Source organism: Halichoerus grypus, chromosome 5 (genome assembly GCF_964656455.1).
Source record: "Halichoerus grypus chromosome 5, mHalGry1.hap1.1, whole genome shotgun sequence".
NCBI lineage: Eukaryota > Metazoa > Chordata > Mammalia > Carnivora > Phocidae > Halichoerus > Halichoerus grypus.
The window spans coordinates 53178984-53193680 of record NC_135716.1 but is presented as its reverse complement, the minus strand read 5'-3'; the positions used below and the strand labels follow the sequence as shown (position 1 = coordinate 53193680).

The following is a 14697-nucleotide window of genomic DNA, read 5'->3' as shown; positions in this document are numbered from 1 at the left end:
TGGCAGCAATTTACATTCCCACCAACTGTGCAAGAAGGTTCCCTTTTCTCCACATCCTCACCAACACTGGTTATTTCTTCATGACCTCACTGTGGTTTAATTTGTATTTCTCTAATGATTAGTGATGTTGAGCATCTTCTCATGTACCTGTTGGCCAACTGTCTTCTTTGGAAGAATGTCTATTCAGGTCCTCTCCCTTCCCTGCTTTATTTTGTCCTTAGCACATATCACTGTCTAGCACACTATATATTTTACCCATTTATTTTCTGTGCCCCCAAGTCAAAGGGAAACTCCACAAAGCAGGCAATCTTGTCTACTCGGTTTACTGCTGTTTTGAACAGCGCCATGCACATAGCAAGCACTCAAAACATATTTATTGAATGACAGAATTTCTTAGAATAGTTTATATTACCCCAATCAAAGGAAAGAATGGGTGTAAAAGGGAGGGGAGGAGGGGAGAAACAGCTAAAGAAAACTCTAACGAGTAAGAGCTATAATTATAGCTTTCATTTATTATGTCTTCTTTCAATCATTTATTCACAATTTTCTAATTGCATTCTTGATGAGTATCTGGGTTCAACAAAAAAGGAGTGAATGCACTAAGCAAAGTTTGTTTCTTATTCACGATGCTCCTCTTTTGATTTTGCGTCTTTACTCTCCTGGACTCCTAAGAGAATTGCATCCGCTTCTAGTATAGTTGTATCTGTAGTCGCTCCCAGGAACCTAGATGTAAGTTCAAGATCTAATAGCCGCAGTCGGACTCTGGTTCCCTTCTGGTATTTCCTAAATAGTAAGAAAAACAATTCCATGAATTCTGCACATCACAATATGAACAACTAGTTTAAAGTAAAATTCAAATTCTAATTTTAATGTGGTGGCTCAAAATAAAGAAGTTAATACATCTTTCTTTTTTTTTTTAAACTTTATACCAGTATCTGAAAAATAGTTGTTTTTGACAGAAAAGTAATTTAGATGTATCAGAATTTTTATGTTAAGGTGCCTCTTAAAGATTTTTATAAGCAAAATAAAAACATAGTGCAAACCAAAATTCAAACAAGTCAATTCTTGAAATTGACATTTATTTTAACATGTCATTCATTTTTTAAAATCAGAGAGTGAAATCAAGGGGAAAAAAAGATTTTCAGATACATTTTTTTCTTCTAACGTTAAAAATCTTTTAAAGTAAAGGAAATTGTGCAAAAGCAAAATGGAAAAAAGTCAAAATGTGAAGCTTAGCGCTGGGGCTTGACCACACTGTAATTAGTGTAATGACAGCCATAACATGCACGATGGCCCCCTTTGGTCAATAAAATCATATTTTACAATACCAAATAAAAACCTAAACTCACTTGCCTTCTTCCCTGATCAAGTATTTTAAGAGTGCAATACCAACATTACGAAAAGGTGCAGGAGAATGAAAATATTGCTACTGATTGAAATCCAAAAATCTTTAGAGATCTAAATATACAGGTATATCTTGTTTCATTGTGCTTCCCTTTGCACTTTGCAGATACTATGTTTTTTACAAAGATTTGCGGCAACCCTGTGTAAAGGAATGTATTGCTGCCATTTTTTCAATAGCATTTGCTCGCTTTGTGTCTCTTTGTCGCATTTTGGTAATTTGCACAGTATTTCAAACTTTGTCACTGTTGTTATATTTGTTGTGGTTATCTGTGATCAGTGATTACAACTGGTTGAAAGCTCAGAAGATAGTTGCAGTTTTTAGCAATAAAGTATTTTTTAATTAAAGTATATGCAGCTAACCTTTCAGGACGGTTTGAACTGCACAGGTCGACTTATATGTGGATTTTTCCCAAGAAATACAGTACAGTACTGTAAATATATTTTCTATTCCTTATGATTTTTCTCAATCACATTTTGCTTTGTTTTTGTTTTTTTTTAGAGAGAAAGAGTAAGCACAAGCAGGGGAGGTGCAGAGGGAGAGGAAGAGAGAGAATCTTAAGCAGGCTCCATGCCCAGAACAGAGCCCGAGGTGGGGCTTGATCTCACGACCCTGAGATCATGACCTGACCTGAAACCAAGAGACAGACACTTAACTGACTGAGCCACCTAGGTGCCCCCAATAATATTTTCTTTTCTCCAGCTTATTTTAAGAATACAGTATATATAATACACATAACATACAAAATACATGTTAATTGACTATTTATATTATCAGTAAGACGTAAGACTTCCAGTCAAGAGTAGGCTATTGGTAGTTAAGTTTCTGGGAAGTCCAAAATTATACACAGATTTTCTACTGTATGGGGGCTAGCGCCCTTAACTACTTCATCGTTCAAGGGTGAATTGTACATTGCTTTTTTAGATACAATGCTTTTATTGCACGCTTAGTAGGCTAAAGTATAGTGTAAACATAACTTTTATATGCACTGGGAAACCAAAAAATTCATTTGGCTCACTTTATTGCAATATTTGCTTCATTGTGGTGGTCTGGAACCAAGCCTGCATTATCTCTGAGGTATGCCTGTACACTCTGAGTATTCTAAGTTAATTTTATTATTTATTTATTTATTTTAAGATTTTATTTATTTATTTGACAGAGACAGAGATAGCGAGAGCAGGAACACAAGCAGCGGGAATGGGAGAGGGAGAAGCAGGCTTCCCCCCGAGGAGGGAGCCCGATGTGGGACTTGATCCCAGGACCCTGGGATCATGACCTGAGCCAAAGGCAGACGCGTAACAATGTGAGCCACCCAGGCGTCCTAAGTTAATTTTAAAATTAAATAATTTTACATAAATGGAAAGTAAAGAAACAAAGTACGCCAAAAAAGTCACTGGAAAAGGAATTTTGTAGAACATATAACGAGTAGTCTCCACACGATGTTTAATTAGGTGTTCTGAATGAATTTATAAATGGTCCATTAGGTAAAAATGAAGGCTATTCAGTTTTTTTTTTTTAAAGATTTTATTTATTTATTTGACAGAGAGAGCATTTTTACTCTGTATTATTACAGTTACTTCCATGTGTTATCTCCTTTATCAGACTATAAGATCCTTAAGGGTGGGGATTTCATATCTGTCTCTTACAGTACCATGGCGACATTTCACATAATATAGCCTTCTGAACAGTGGTTTTCACACTTTCCAGTATATCAGAAACACCTGAGGTACTGGTTAAAAATGCAAATAGAGGGAAGCAACCCTGAGAGTGAGGTGGCAAATCTGAGGTGGAACTTAGGAATTTACCTTTCTCGCAAGCTTCTCAGGTGATTCTGACTCAGGCTCCTCTGGTCACCACTTGAAAAAAATCTGGCCTAGAATTATGTTTATTATATACAGTCAAGTGCAGGAGGACAGGACAGTCTACATAAATACAAAAGGCCAGTAAAATGAGGACCTGTGACAAAACTTTGTGACCACCATTAACAAGCTTCAAGAGTAACAGATGTTTTCCATAAGTGACGAAAGTCTTCTAGGGTAATTTAGACAGGTAAAAAAAAAAAAAAAAGAAAAGAAAAGAAAGAAAGAAAGAAAGAAAAAAAGAAAGTCAGGAATGTATCATGGAGAAATGCACCTAAAAAGAGTTCCCTGAACAAAGCCCACTGACGGCCTGGAGTGGGACTGCCTCCCCTGCACTCAAGACTGTCCGTTCTGGAAAATCCAGGACATGGAAAGGTCAGCATACTTCCCCAACAGAAATAGCAGCATACAATTAGTATGGAGTTTATCCTTACTTTAACTTTGAAACACTTTTTAAAGAAAAAAAAAGAAATAACTAATGTATTTCTGAGAACTCCATTTCTTCCAATGTAATTCGAGGTAAACCTTCAGTATTGTAGTCTTTGATAATCACTAATATTACTTAGTCTTCCCATTTGGGTTTCCATTGTGCCACATTACAATATTTAAAATGAATATGCCAGGGGCACCTGGGTGGCTCAGTCTGTTAAGCGTCTGGCTTCAGCTCAGGTCATGATCTCCAGGTCCTGGGATCCAGCCTCCAGTCAGGGAATCTGCTTCTCCCTCTCCCTATGCCCCTCCTGCCTGCTCGTGCTCTCTCTCTCTCAAATAAATAAAATCTTTAAAAAAAATAAACAAAAAAATAAAACGAATATGCCAGTAAACTCTTTTCTCAGATTGTTTACACAGCCTTTTTTTTAAAAATTTTTTTGAAGATTTTATTTATTTGACAGAGAGAGACACAGTGAGAGAGGGAACACAAGCAGGGGCAGTGGGAGAGGGACAAGCAGGCTTCCCGCTGAGCAGGGAGCCCAATGCAGGGCTCGATCCCAGGACCCTGGGATCATAACCTGAGCCAAAGGCAGACACTTAAGAGTAGCCACCAGGTGCCCCTACGCAGACTTTAAATGGTCACTTTATTCAAAGATTTTGGCCTAAGTATAAAAATCCAGAAAAGGCAATGTAGTGATTGAGAACATGGACTCTGGAGTCAGATAACTAGACATGTGAAGTTTTATCACTTATAGATATATAACTCTGAGCTACTTTATCTCTGTTTCAGTGTCCTCATTTGTAAAATGGGAACCCATGTCCTAGGTTCTTGTGAGCATGAAGTAAATTAACACATGCTGAGCCCTTATAAATGCTCATAAATGTTAGCTATCACCATCACTCACCAACCCCCCAGCACCATCATCATCAACACGAACCCAGTAAAAACTGATCCTCTATGTTGGACTGATGCAGAGTACAAGAGCACTTTCAGTTACAATGGAATCAATAAAAGATTCATACAGAAGGGAAATTTGGAGGTGGGTTTTCTTCCCATTATTTGCTTTGATTCAAATTTTACTTATTTTAATGGTATAAGCACTCTTCTTTTAAAATATAACAAAAATGTTCTACAAAAATGAAAACCATTTCTTTTGAAATGAATGTTGAATTTCCAATAAGGATGTGAGGCAAAATAGCTCCGAACAAAAGCAAATAAAATTCAGAGAACTACACACTGAACGGTCCTCATTTCCCAGCACTGACCACAACATAACTAAAAACAAGAAAACCACACATACTGTCAGTCACAAAAGGGTCACATTGATTTATCTACTCGTACTTTTTTCGGGAGGGGCTCAGGAAGATTGAGGGGCAGGAAAAGGTATCCCATTTTACCTATCTGCTATCCCTCTTGCTTCATTAACTTTTGGTGGAGTTAAACCTTTTATGAATCTATTTGTATTTTTAGCACATACCATTTCTTAGAAGAGGAAGACAACAATTTCTATAGATTCATTATTTGTTCCTCCAAGAAGCAATCTTTAGCTTCATTTTAAATTCAATAGTAGCCTTAACTTCTAACCTAATCAACCATCCCCTTTCATGACTTTTCTAAACCTGAATCTGTCTCCTCTGTCTTCTTTTTATAATGGAGTCTTATTATTCTTTTATCTAGTTCTTCCTCATTCTTTTGATTGTATCAATGGACTCTTCTATAAATTGCACAGATACCCATAACAAAATTTTGCTACAATGTGAAAGGGGTTCACAGATTACCTGAAGGCCAACCATGGACCTCTAAGATTAAGCAGCCCCGCTCTAGATTTTAAGTCTGTTTATCTTTCTTGAAGGACAAGAAATGGGTTCTCATTTTATTGACACATCATGGCCCTGTGATAATTACTTCTGTTTTATTTCCAAAGTGCTTCTTAAGGAAACCCAGGACTTTACTGCACAAGCTCATGGAGCTAATGCTCAAAGCCATACAAAGCCATACAGCTTTATTTTCTAATGGATATAAAAATCCATAATAGGGGCACCTGGGTGGCTCAGTCATTAGGTGTCTGCCTTTGGCTCAGGTCACGGTCCCAGGGTCCTGGGATGGAGCCCCACATCGGGCTCCCTGCTCGGCGGGAAGCCTGCTTCTCCCTCCTCCACTGCCCCTGCTTGTGTTCCCTCTCTCACTGTCTCTCTCTCTGTCAAATAAATAAATAAAATCTTAAAAAAAAAAAATCCATAATAAATGTAAAGAAAAAATTTTCTTTTATTATCCTTGGTCACTTAATAAAGTCTACCCTATTAGGAATGAATAAGGGCAGGTGTTCTAAAAGAAGAATTAGATGCAGAGCAGCATTATGTTTTCAAATTAAAAATATGGAAGAAGAAAGATAAATCAATAAAAAGTATCCAACAAAAAACAGGTTTAAGATGATTATCTTTTAAGAGGCTGGATGGACCCACTGTCTTGAATACTGGGCCCACCATAAAGCACAGGTTTTCTAAAATGTGTCGGCAATGCTTAGAGGTACTTTTTGGTTGTCACAATGATCAGGTTGACATTTAGTAGGGGGTGGGCGGAATGCAGACATTCTGTAATATACAGAACTCTCTGCACAACAGAGTCGTCCTGCATCTGTGCTAGACACTGATGTGGGTGGAAAACCTACTTATAATTATCTAAGCCTAGAACTATATCTGCTAAAGATAACAAGTTATTTTTTTAAATAAAAGTTTAAGTATACACTAAATTTCCAGAAGTGTGATTACTGTGTAAATGAAGAGAAGACTGACTTTGTTCAGAATGTTCAGTTTCAGAAAAATCACATCACCATAAACAACACCGCCATTTCATTTTTGTGTTTTGCTACATGTGGTAAGTGTATCTTCTTTGTAGTTTAACCTTTGGCCTACTCTTTGCATTGGGATATCAGTCCCCTCTATACCTGCCAGCTAAGATACATGATTTATGTTCTTATATTTCATTGAAATGGAACGATAAAAACTTAACAAAAATATCAATAATACCAAACACCACAGCCCAACATAACTTTTCGTGAAAACAGAAACACTTTAGATAAGGCTTGAGCACTTGAAATATGGCTAGTGTTGAGTGAGGAACTGAACTTTTAAATTATACTTAATTAATTTAAATTTAATTTAAAAAGCCACATCACAGTGCCGCTTCAGACCATTTCAAATTGACAAGTAAGCATACTTGTCCCACAATATATAAATATACATTGTGGCAGAAAGACTAGTTTTGCAGGCAAAATAGCATTCTGAAATAATTTGTTATAATAAATACCACTAATTAGATTCAGCAATAATAAAGTCAGATACCTGTTTGCCGTCACTAACCCCTCAAACATTTCTCTCCTTTCTGTTACCTTTTGTATTCTTCCTCAATTCCATGTGTGACATTGTACTAGACCCATAAGCAGCTCAACTGTCTTATTAGATATTTTGAGGTTATAGTTAAGTTCTCCATAAAGATAGCTTTCCCCATATTACAGGCATAAAATTAAGATACATGGAAGTAAAATCACTTGCCTAATGCTACAAAGTGGTATGAAAGGATTCACAGATTTTTTTTTTCCTCTTCCTTTTCTCAAGTTCTCAATTACCTGTGACTTCTGGCAAGAACTATAAACTTAATCCCTTTAGGGGTGGTAAGAATTTACCACTTCATATAAGCTTATAATGTCTTCCCTTTTAAATAAAACGTAGAACACACTGTTGTCATCTGACTCATTATTTTGACTGCTCCCCCATTAGAAAAATGATGACTTTCAGTGGTAACAAATAATAACATCAAAAAAAAAAAGAAATCTCTGTGGCTTCATGCAATTTTGTCTCTTTTTTTACTTTTTTTTTAATTAGGAAAAACATCCCAGATATTATTTTTCAGAAATCTTATATTTCATAATAAAACCACTGAATAATACTGCTGTCTTGAAAGGCAAATAGGATGTCTCCAATGAGCACATTCAAAATAAAAATAGCCTGTGTTTCTACTGCTTGGTGTGTTTCTTTCTTTTAACTTCAAGTGCTTGCCTCTGACTGATCTTTGTGAACTCCAGCCTAAATGGATTCAATCCCAGCCTTCACCATGACTGCTCTCTTCCACTGTGTGCTTTCTCAGACCATATGCTGTAGTAAATGAGCCTGCATGGCTGAGCTGTTTAGGAAAAGGGCAATTAAATCTGGTTTTGCATTTCTTTATTAAGGACATGCTTTAAAGACTTTCCTTTGGAGAGGTTTTTGACATTCTTTCCATAGACATTCTTTAACATCTGTCAGTGCATGCTAGTGATGGTTCTTACAGACTTAAAATAGAGAGAATCCCTGTGACTAGTTCTTTGATATAAATATATTAATAATACAAAACTGACAAATATAAGGCTTGGATTAAACCTCAGTATCTAAAGAGAATATTGTGAGGAATTCTGCCTTTGCTAGTCAATTTAGCTGTCTTGCTGTAATCATAATTCTCAGAGGTTTTTAAAAATAGTTCTTTTGAAATCATTAGACATCTATGTTTTTATTCCAATGAGTTAAAATAGTTTAGAACTTTTTCTGATTTTCATATAATTCTTCATTTAAAGTTTTAAAACTTTAGAAGTAAATTTTTTCTTTTCCTTTTTGAAAAGGAAAAGTTAAAATATTTCTACTGGTTCAATTAACACCTATTTGATTTTTTCTAATTTATACAAATGTTCACAGTAATATTGATCTATATGTGAAGCCAGCAACTTGTCCGTGTGCATGTGTGTGTGAGAGAGAGAGAGAGAGAGAGAGACAGAGAGAGAGCACATGTGGAAATGTGTGTACTTTGTTCTTCAAATGAACTTTGTGGACATCAATTTCCTATCTTTAAAAAGCACAGTGTTATGGGGCGCCTGGGTGGCTCAGTCGTTAAGCATCTGCCTTCGGCTCAGGTCATGATCCCAGGGTCCTGGGATCGAGTCCCGCATTGGGCTCCCCGCTCCGCGGGAAGCCTGCTTCTCCCTCCCCCACTCTCCCTGCTTGTGTTCCCTCTCTCGCTGTGTCTCTCTCTCTCTGTCAAATAAATAAATAAAAATCTTTAAAATAAATAAATAAATAAAATGAAAAGCAGTGTTAGAAAAGATCTAAGATCTTTTGCAGTTCTATGATTTTGTTCTTTTATACAATGTTAAGTATTTGAAAACTGATATAGTGTAAAATGACTTTAAGTGCAAAACATATATACAAAATGCAAGATTTTAATAATTTTTATTAGCTACGTAAAATATATAAAATGTTATTATAGCCTTAAATATTCAATTAACAAGTGAACCCTATGCAAACTACTTGGTGCATTCTGGATTTGTCTCACTTTTTCAAAATACCATCTGCCATGTTTCCCTGACCTATCTGGTCTATTGCTTCGTTCTGTCCAGTCTGTTAGATGTCCTTCAAGATTTTCTCACCACCATATTATCCATACTGTATTATCAAGCACAGTAGCTATGGTTAACAAAATGAAGGTAGTAAGTGTTCATAAAGTTCTACAGCTCTCCAATATTTCCACTCATTAAAATTTAAAATGCAGGAGCGCCTGGGTGGCTCAGTCGTTAAGCATCTGCCTTCGGCTCAGGTCATGATCCCGGGGTCCTGGGATCGAGCCCTGCATCGGACTCCCTGCTCCGCGGGAAGCCTGCTTCTCCCTCTCCCACTCCCCCTGCTTGTGTTCCCTCTCTTGCTGTGTCTCTCTCTGTCAAAAAAAAAAAAAAAAAAAAAAATGTAAAATGCAGCACAAATCTTAAGTTCTAATTTATTATCCCAGGTCATCAGAAGATGTAAATGGGAAACAAAAATTATTATAACTAGAACTTCTGCTACCAAAAGCCCTTTGAAAAAACTAATGATTATCCCTTAAAAAAAAAAAAAACTAGAGAGCGAATGTGCTTATTTGCTAGGCCAAAATAAACAATGCAAATCAACTGGCAACTGGAAACCTACTTGCCATTGTGGCCAGAGCAACGGATAGTGTTCCTAATACCAAACTGCCCTCCAGTTGCAATCGTCCTAAATAAGGATTTTCATTTTTTTCTGTAATTCTAATATAAATGTATGATTTTGTTTTTCCCCTTAACCAAGTTCTTTTTAACCTTTACTATGCTAGCCAGTATTCTGTGTCACCATAAACAGAAGTTTTGTTTCATTCAAGCATTGATTTATTTTATGAAATGTGAAAACGAAACATCTTTAAATTATAATTACTTTTTAATAATGTGGAATATGCATACAATGTAATATATTGGATATAGAATCAATAATCTTTTCTCAGAGCTACAAAATAAGATGTATCAAGATTTGAGACACCTGAGATATGCTGATGACTCACGCTGGGATCAAACCTGGAGCAAGTATTTTGACAGCGAAGCAAAAAGGGATACATTTTGGGGTATATAATTTTTAAGCAAATATATGTATTTATTGCCAGAGAAGAGTTTTGTCTGTGTAGAACAGAGGAAGGAGTATGAGCTTTCTATAGTTATAGAAAGATCTAGGTTTGACTGTGATTGAGTACAAGAAACTTACCTTGAATGGACTGTTAATTTATCTGTAAAAGGAGGTTAATATATACCACCTGGCAAGGTTGATGTGAAGCTTCATGCATTATAAGGTATGGAATGTGCCTGGCACATAATACATACTCAATAAATACTAGCCATTATGAAATTCACCACATTCATACTTCTATAAAGTATAACAGACAACTGAAAGGATAATAACGTCAAATATGGATGTATAGAAGACACCAGAACACTGTTCAAATGAACAAGTCTAGTAGCAATCTTCAATGTATATAAAAGAAACAAAAGGAACATAAAACTCATTGAAGGCATTCTTCTGAGTCTGAATTTGGAGCTGAGGGAAGGGGCTAATAAAATCCAGAAATTACTTTACAATTTATAGGGACAGATTTGTTGACTCTACAGGGAGTCAGAACTGGAAGGCATAACAGAATTGCTCCTGGAAGCTTTTTACAATTTTTTCCCTTTTCTTCTCTTTTCTTTTTTCTTTTCTTAAGAGTACTTATGCCAGGGGTCCAACCCAGACCTACCCCATCAAAATCAATGGGGTAGAGCTGGAGATACATGTACATTTGGGAAAAAGCTCTTCAAAATGTGCTTGGTCCCTGACCTTGTTCAAAAAGCATTGGTTAATGTGTTCATAAGTTAGATTCTCTGAGTCTTTGTCTCAATCAAATTCCAAATGAATCGTTCATGGTAGTTTCTGGGCCAAGCTGAATCTTGCCCAATTCAAGCTTTAATTTCCTAACAAGTGCATGCAGTACAGATATTATGTAGAAGGTCAAAATTAGAACTGCACTTTTAAATGTCAAATATAAGATGAGCAAAGTTGTTTTGCCATTATGAATACTGAAGAGATTAATATGTATTTTCATCTAAGCAAAGGGCTGAATCATCTTATGTTAGCTATATAAGATTTACTGCAGTTTAGGATATATTTTCATGACCAAAAGATTTTCAAAATCACTTCCACAGTGCTTGAAAATCTAACACTTACTAACATATACAACAAGAGTAAATTTAGCTCAAAAATTACCTTATGGCAGGGGTTATCTCCTCATTACCTCAGCTCTAAAACATCTTTGATTATTTCCTCCACTGGTAGAACCTCTGTCTCCAGATTCCTAATTCTCTGCACTTTTGACTACATTAAGAGAAGAGAAGACTTCTAAATTCATTGTACCAACCCATTTTCAGAGTTTCCTTTTTTCTTTTAATCTTGTTTCTATCTCTCTAAATTAATTACTTATTAAATAAGTATTGTTGAATTTTCAACAAATACCTACTCAACATCTTTATGAGGTAAGGGGATACCAACAAGAAAGAGAGAAACTATCCTGTCCCCTCCCAACCCACAGAGTCAAAAACAGAGTGAAGAGCTATATTCCACTTTGGCGGGACATAGAACTACTTTAGCAGGTTGGTCCTGACTTCTATGCCCTTTCAACAAGAGATGAGACTATCAGATGCCTTTTGGAAAGCCAAATACTTAAAAGATAATTATTGCAGTAGCTTATGTGGGCTGGCAAGGGTGAGAGAGGAAAATCTTTTATAAAAGAATTGGACCCATACTGCAAATTTCACGCAATCCAGAGTGTTTTTAATTTTTAAACAGTCTCCGGTGTAGGCCAAGAACCAGTGTCGATGAGGAGAGAAGATGGAAGGGGGAGGAGGAGGGAGAGTAGAAGGTGCAGGGGGTGGGACATAAAACTCCTATCACAGACCAATACTGAAGTTAGGTTGGTTTTAAAAAGACCCTCAGACTTGGAATAGAGCTTGTGACTTGACACTGATAAGCCTTGGTTGATATTTGCCCTTCACACCTCCAAATCTGGGCATATTTATTAAACACTCTAGTTCATGCCCTTTAATTAAAAACTGAGGTCACAGAAGCTTAGAGAAGTTAGAAATTAGAAGTAAAAAATAAAACTAACTTTAGTTTAAAGGCATTTCAAGTGATAAGGTGGTTTTAGATTAAGTTCAAGCTCAATAAAAGTCAACAATGTGGCTTTGCTTCCCCCAAAAGTTAATGGAATTTTCAGCAGAATTAGTACAAATATATATTCCACATAATAATCCCAATCTCCTTTCACTTCTCTGACCATATCTAGAGAATTGTCATCTATCTGGGTAACACAATCATAGGGTCTTGTTATTTGAGGTCTATCCCGAAGAAGACAGTAAAATAATGTTATGTTGAATGATGAATTAAGGGAAGGAAAACATGTAGCAGGTTGAACAAAAGAAAACAAAAGAAGAGAAAGGACCTTATTACATGATGAGTGAAGAATCTGAAAGGCTTTAATATTAAAGAGGTCACAATATTTATTTCGTGCATCTATTTTGTGTACCTCCAAAAAAGAGAAATAAGAAAAATGGGTAGAAATTATAGGAATGGCCAACTTAGCACACTTCAGTTTACTATGAGGAAGAACTTCTAACAGAGTTGGCCGGAAAGAGAATCAGTTGTTTTGTGTATTAATGGAGGAAATCACAGGGAATTTTTTTCCTTCTGATTTAAGTTGTTTCTGAGAACATTGGTATCTCTAGAGTGATTTTGCTCTAAATGCTAACAGAGTAAAATACTGTCGACTCAAAAATCTTGGAATGGAATTCTGCAAAAAAAAAAAGAAATATTACATAGTTCAGAGTCTCTGAATCAAAATCAAAGCACCTATTTATGATTAAAATTATAAATAAAAGCTTTTTTGTTTGCTTTTGCTTTTATTTAGTAGGAGGCTGTGGTTAATTCCTTGGGGTTAGGTAATGATATTATTTTAAAGTTATTACTACCCAGAACACAACATTCAAAACATACTAAAATTCCAAAAGAACAGTGTTAGGTTAGCATTTTGACTAACATAAGTATCTCTAAATAAATTCTTATGCTTTTAAGGTAAAGCAAAGCAAGATAGAATAGTGACTTAATTTTTCCCTTTACAATAAAAAGGGATTAGTGGTCCTTAATAAGAAATTCTTAACTTCGGGGCGTCTGGGTAGCTCAGTCGTTAAGCGTCTGCCTTTGGCTCAGGTCATGATCCCAGAGTCCTGGGATCGAGCCCGCATCAGGCTCCCTGCTTGGCGGGAAGCTTGCTTCTCCGAGCTCTCCCACTCCCCCTGCTTGTGTTCCCTCTCTCTCTGTCAAATAAATAAATGAAATCTTAAAAAAAAGAAAAAAAAAAAAAAAAGAAATTCCTAACTTTGACAAGTACTCAGTTCCCCTCTCAAATTCTATTTACCTGCATCTAGATTCCCTTGCCCATGTAAATGCACTTCCTAAATCAGTGCCTACAAAATGGGAGAAAAAAAATCTCAAGATCCTGGAGCTTTTTAACTTGCCAAGAAAACGTGAATGAGCAGCTAAATTCTGTTCAGAGAACAAATGCCACGTCATATTAATAGCTAAAGAAAGCCATAGTTTATTGGTTTACTGACTAGATAACTAAAACCCTGGATAACAAACTGACAGCGTTTAAGAACAATTCTGTTTCCCAATTTTCTCATTTTATGTGAACAATTCTATGATCATTATGCAATCTTGGGCAAGGCTACTTCTTTTGTGAAATGGGAATCACCAGATTACCTACCCTACTAGGATTTCTGGTGAGACTGTGCAAGAGAATATGTCCTCACATGGCCCTTCCTCAGTGCACACGTAGCAAGTATAACTAGCAAGTAAAACTAGCTACTTTCTGTCACAATTAATGTAGGCCTGGCTTTAAGGTTTACTGTGGCTGGCAAATTGATGTGTCAGGAGGTTGACGCCTGTTGGGGACGGAGAGCAGTTGACAAAAAGTTTCCAAAGATGCCCTGTTCATAGAAATTGGATTTAACTTTTGATGGATGTCAATCAGCTAATCTACCAGATAGGCAATAGCAGCTGGACTTCTGAGGAAGTGTGTTTCTAGACCCTAGAGGGCCTCTCTGTTGAGAGCAGGACCCATGTGACTAAGCATATGGGAACAGAGTATGAGCGCTGAGGGAGATGGGCCTGGCATGACTGCTTGCTCTGGATCTGGTGCTCCAACCTGTCAATTTTTCACTGGTTTATTCATTCAACAAGTATTTCTTAAAAGCCCATCTGTGGCAGGTACTCTTCTAGGTGCTGGAGTAACCAGTGTTTAAGACAGGGTTCCAGCACTCACAGAGTTTACACTGTGGTAGGGAGAAAAGGACAATGAACAAACCAGATAGGAGTAAGTGCTGTATAGAAAATGAAAATAAGGTGATATGATGGAGAGGGATGACGTTAGCCTGGGTGGTGAAGGAAGGGATCTCTGAAGAAGTGACATGTAAATGGATCCCTGAATGACAAAAGAGTCAGCTGTGTAAAGATGGGGGTAGAGCATTTCAGGCAGAGGCAGAGTTAGTTCAAAGGCTCAAAGGTAAGACAAAGCTGGCATGATTGAAGAAGCAAGAGAAAACCAGCGTGGCTGGAGAG

General features: G+C 36.6%; 1 protein-coding gene across 1 annotated transcript in view; it reads right to left on the bottom strand.

Annotated features, from left to right (window-relative positions):
- Positions 1-492: 492 nt before the first annotated feature.
- The window catches only part of MRPS28 (mitochondrial ribosomal protein S28), a 106968-nt gene continuing 92763 nt past the window's right edge, over positions 493-14697 (bottom strand). Inside the window, exon 3 of the mRNA XM_078072287.1 lies at positions 493-783. Within this exon, the coding sequence (XP_077928413.1) occupies positions 618-783 (166 nt within the window). The 3' untranslated portion in view covers positions 493-617. The remainder of the gene's footprint in view (positions 784-14697) is intronic.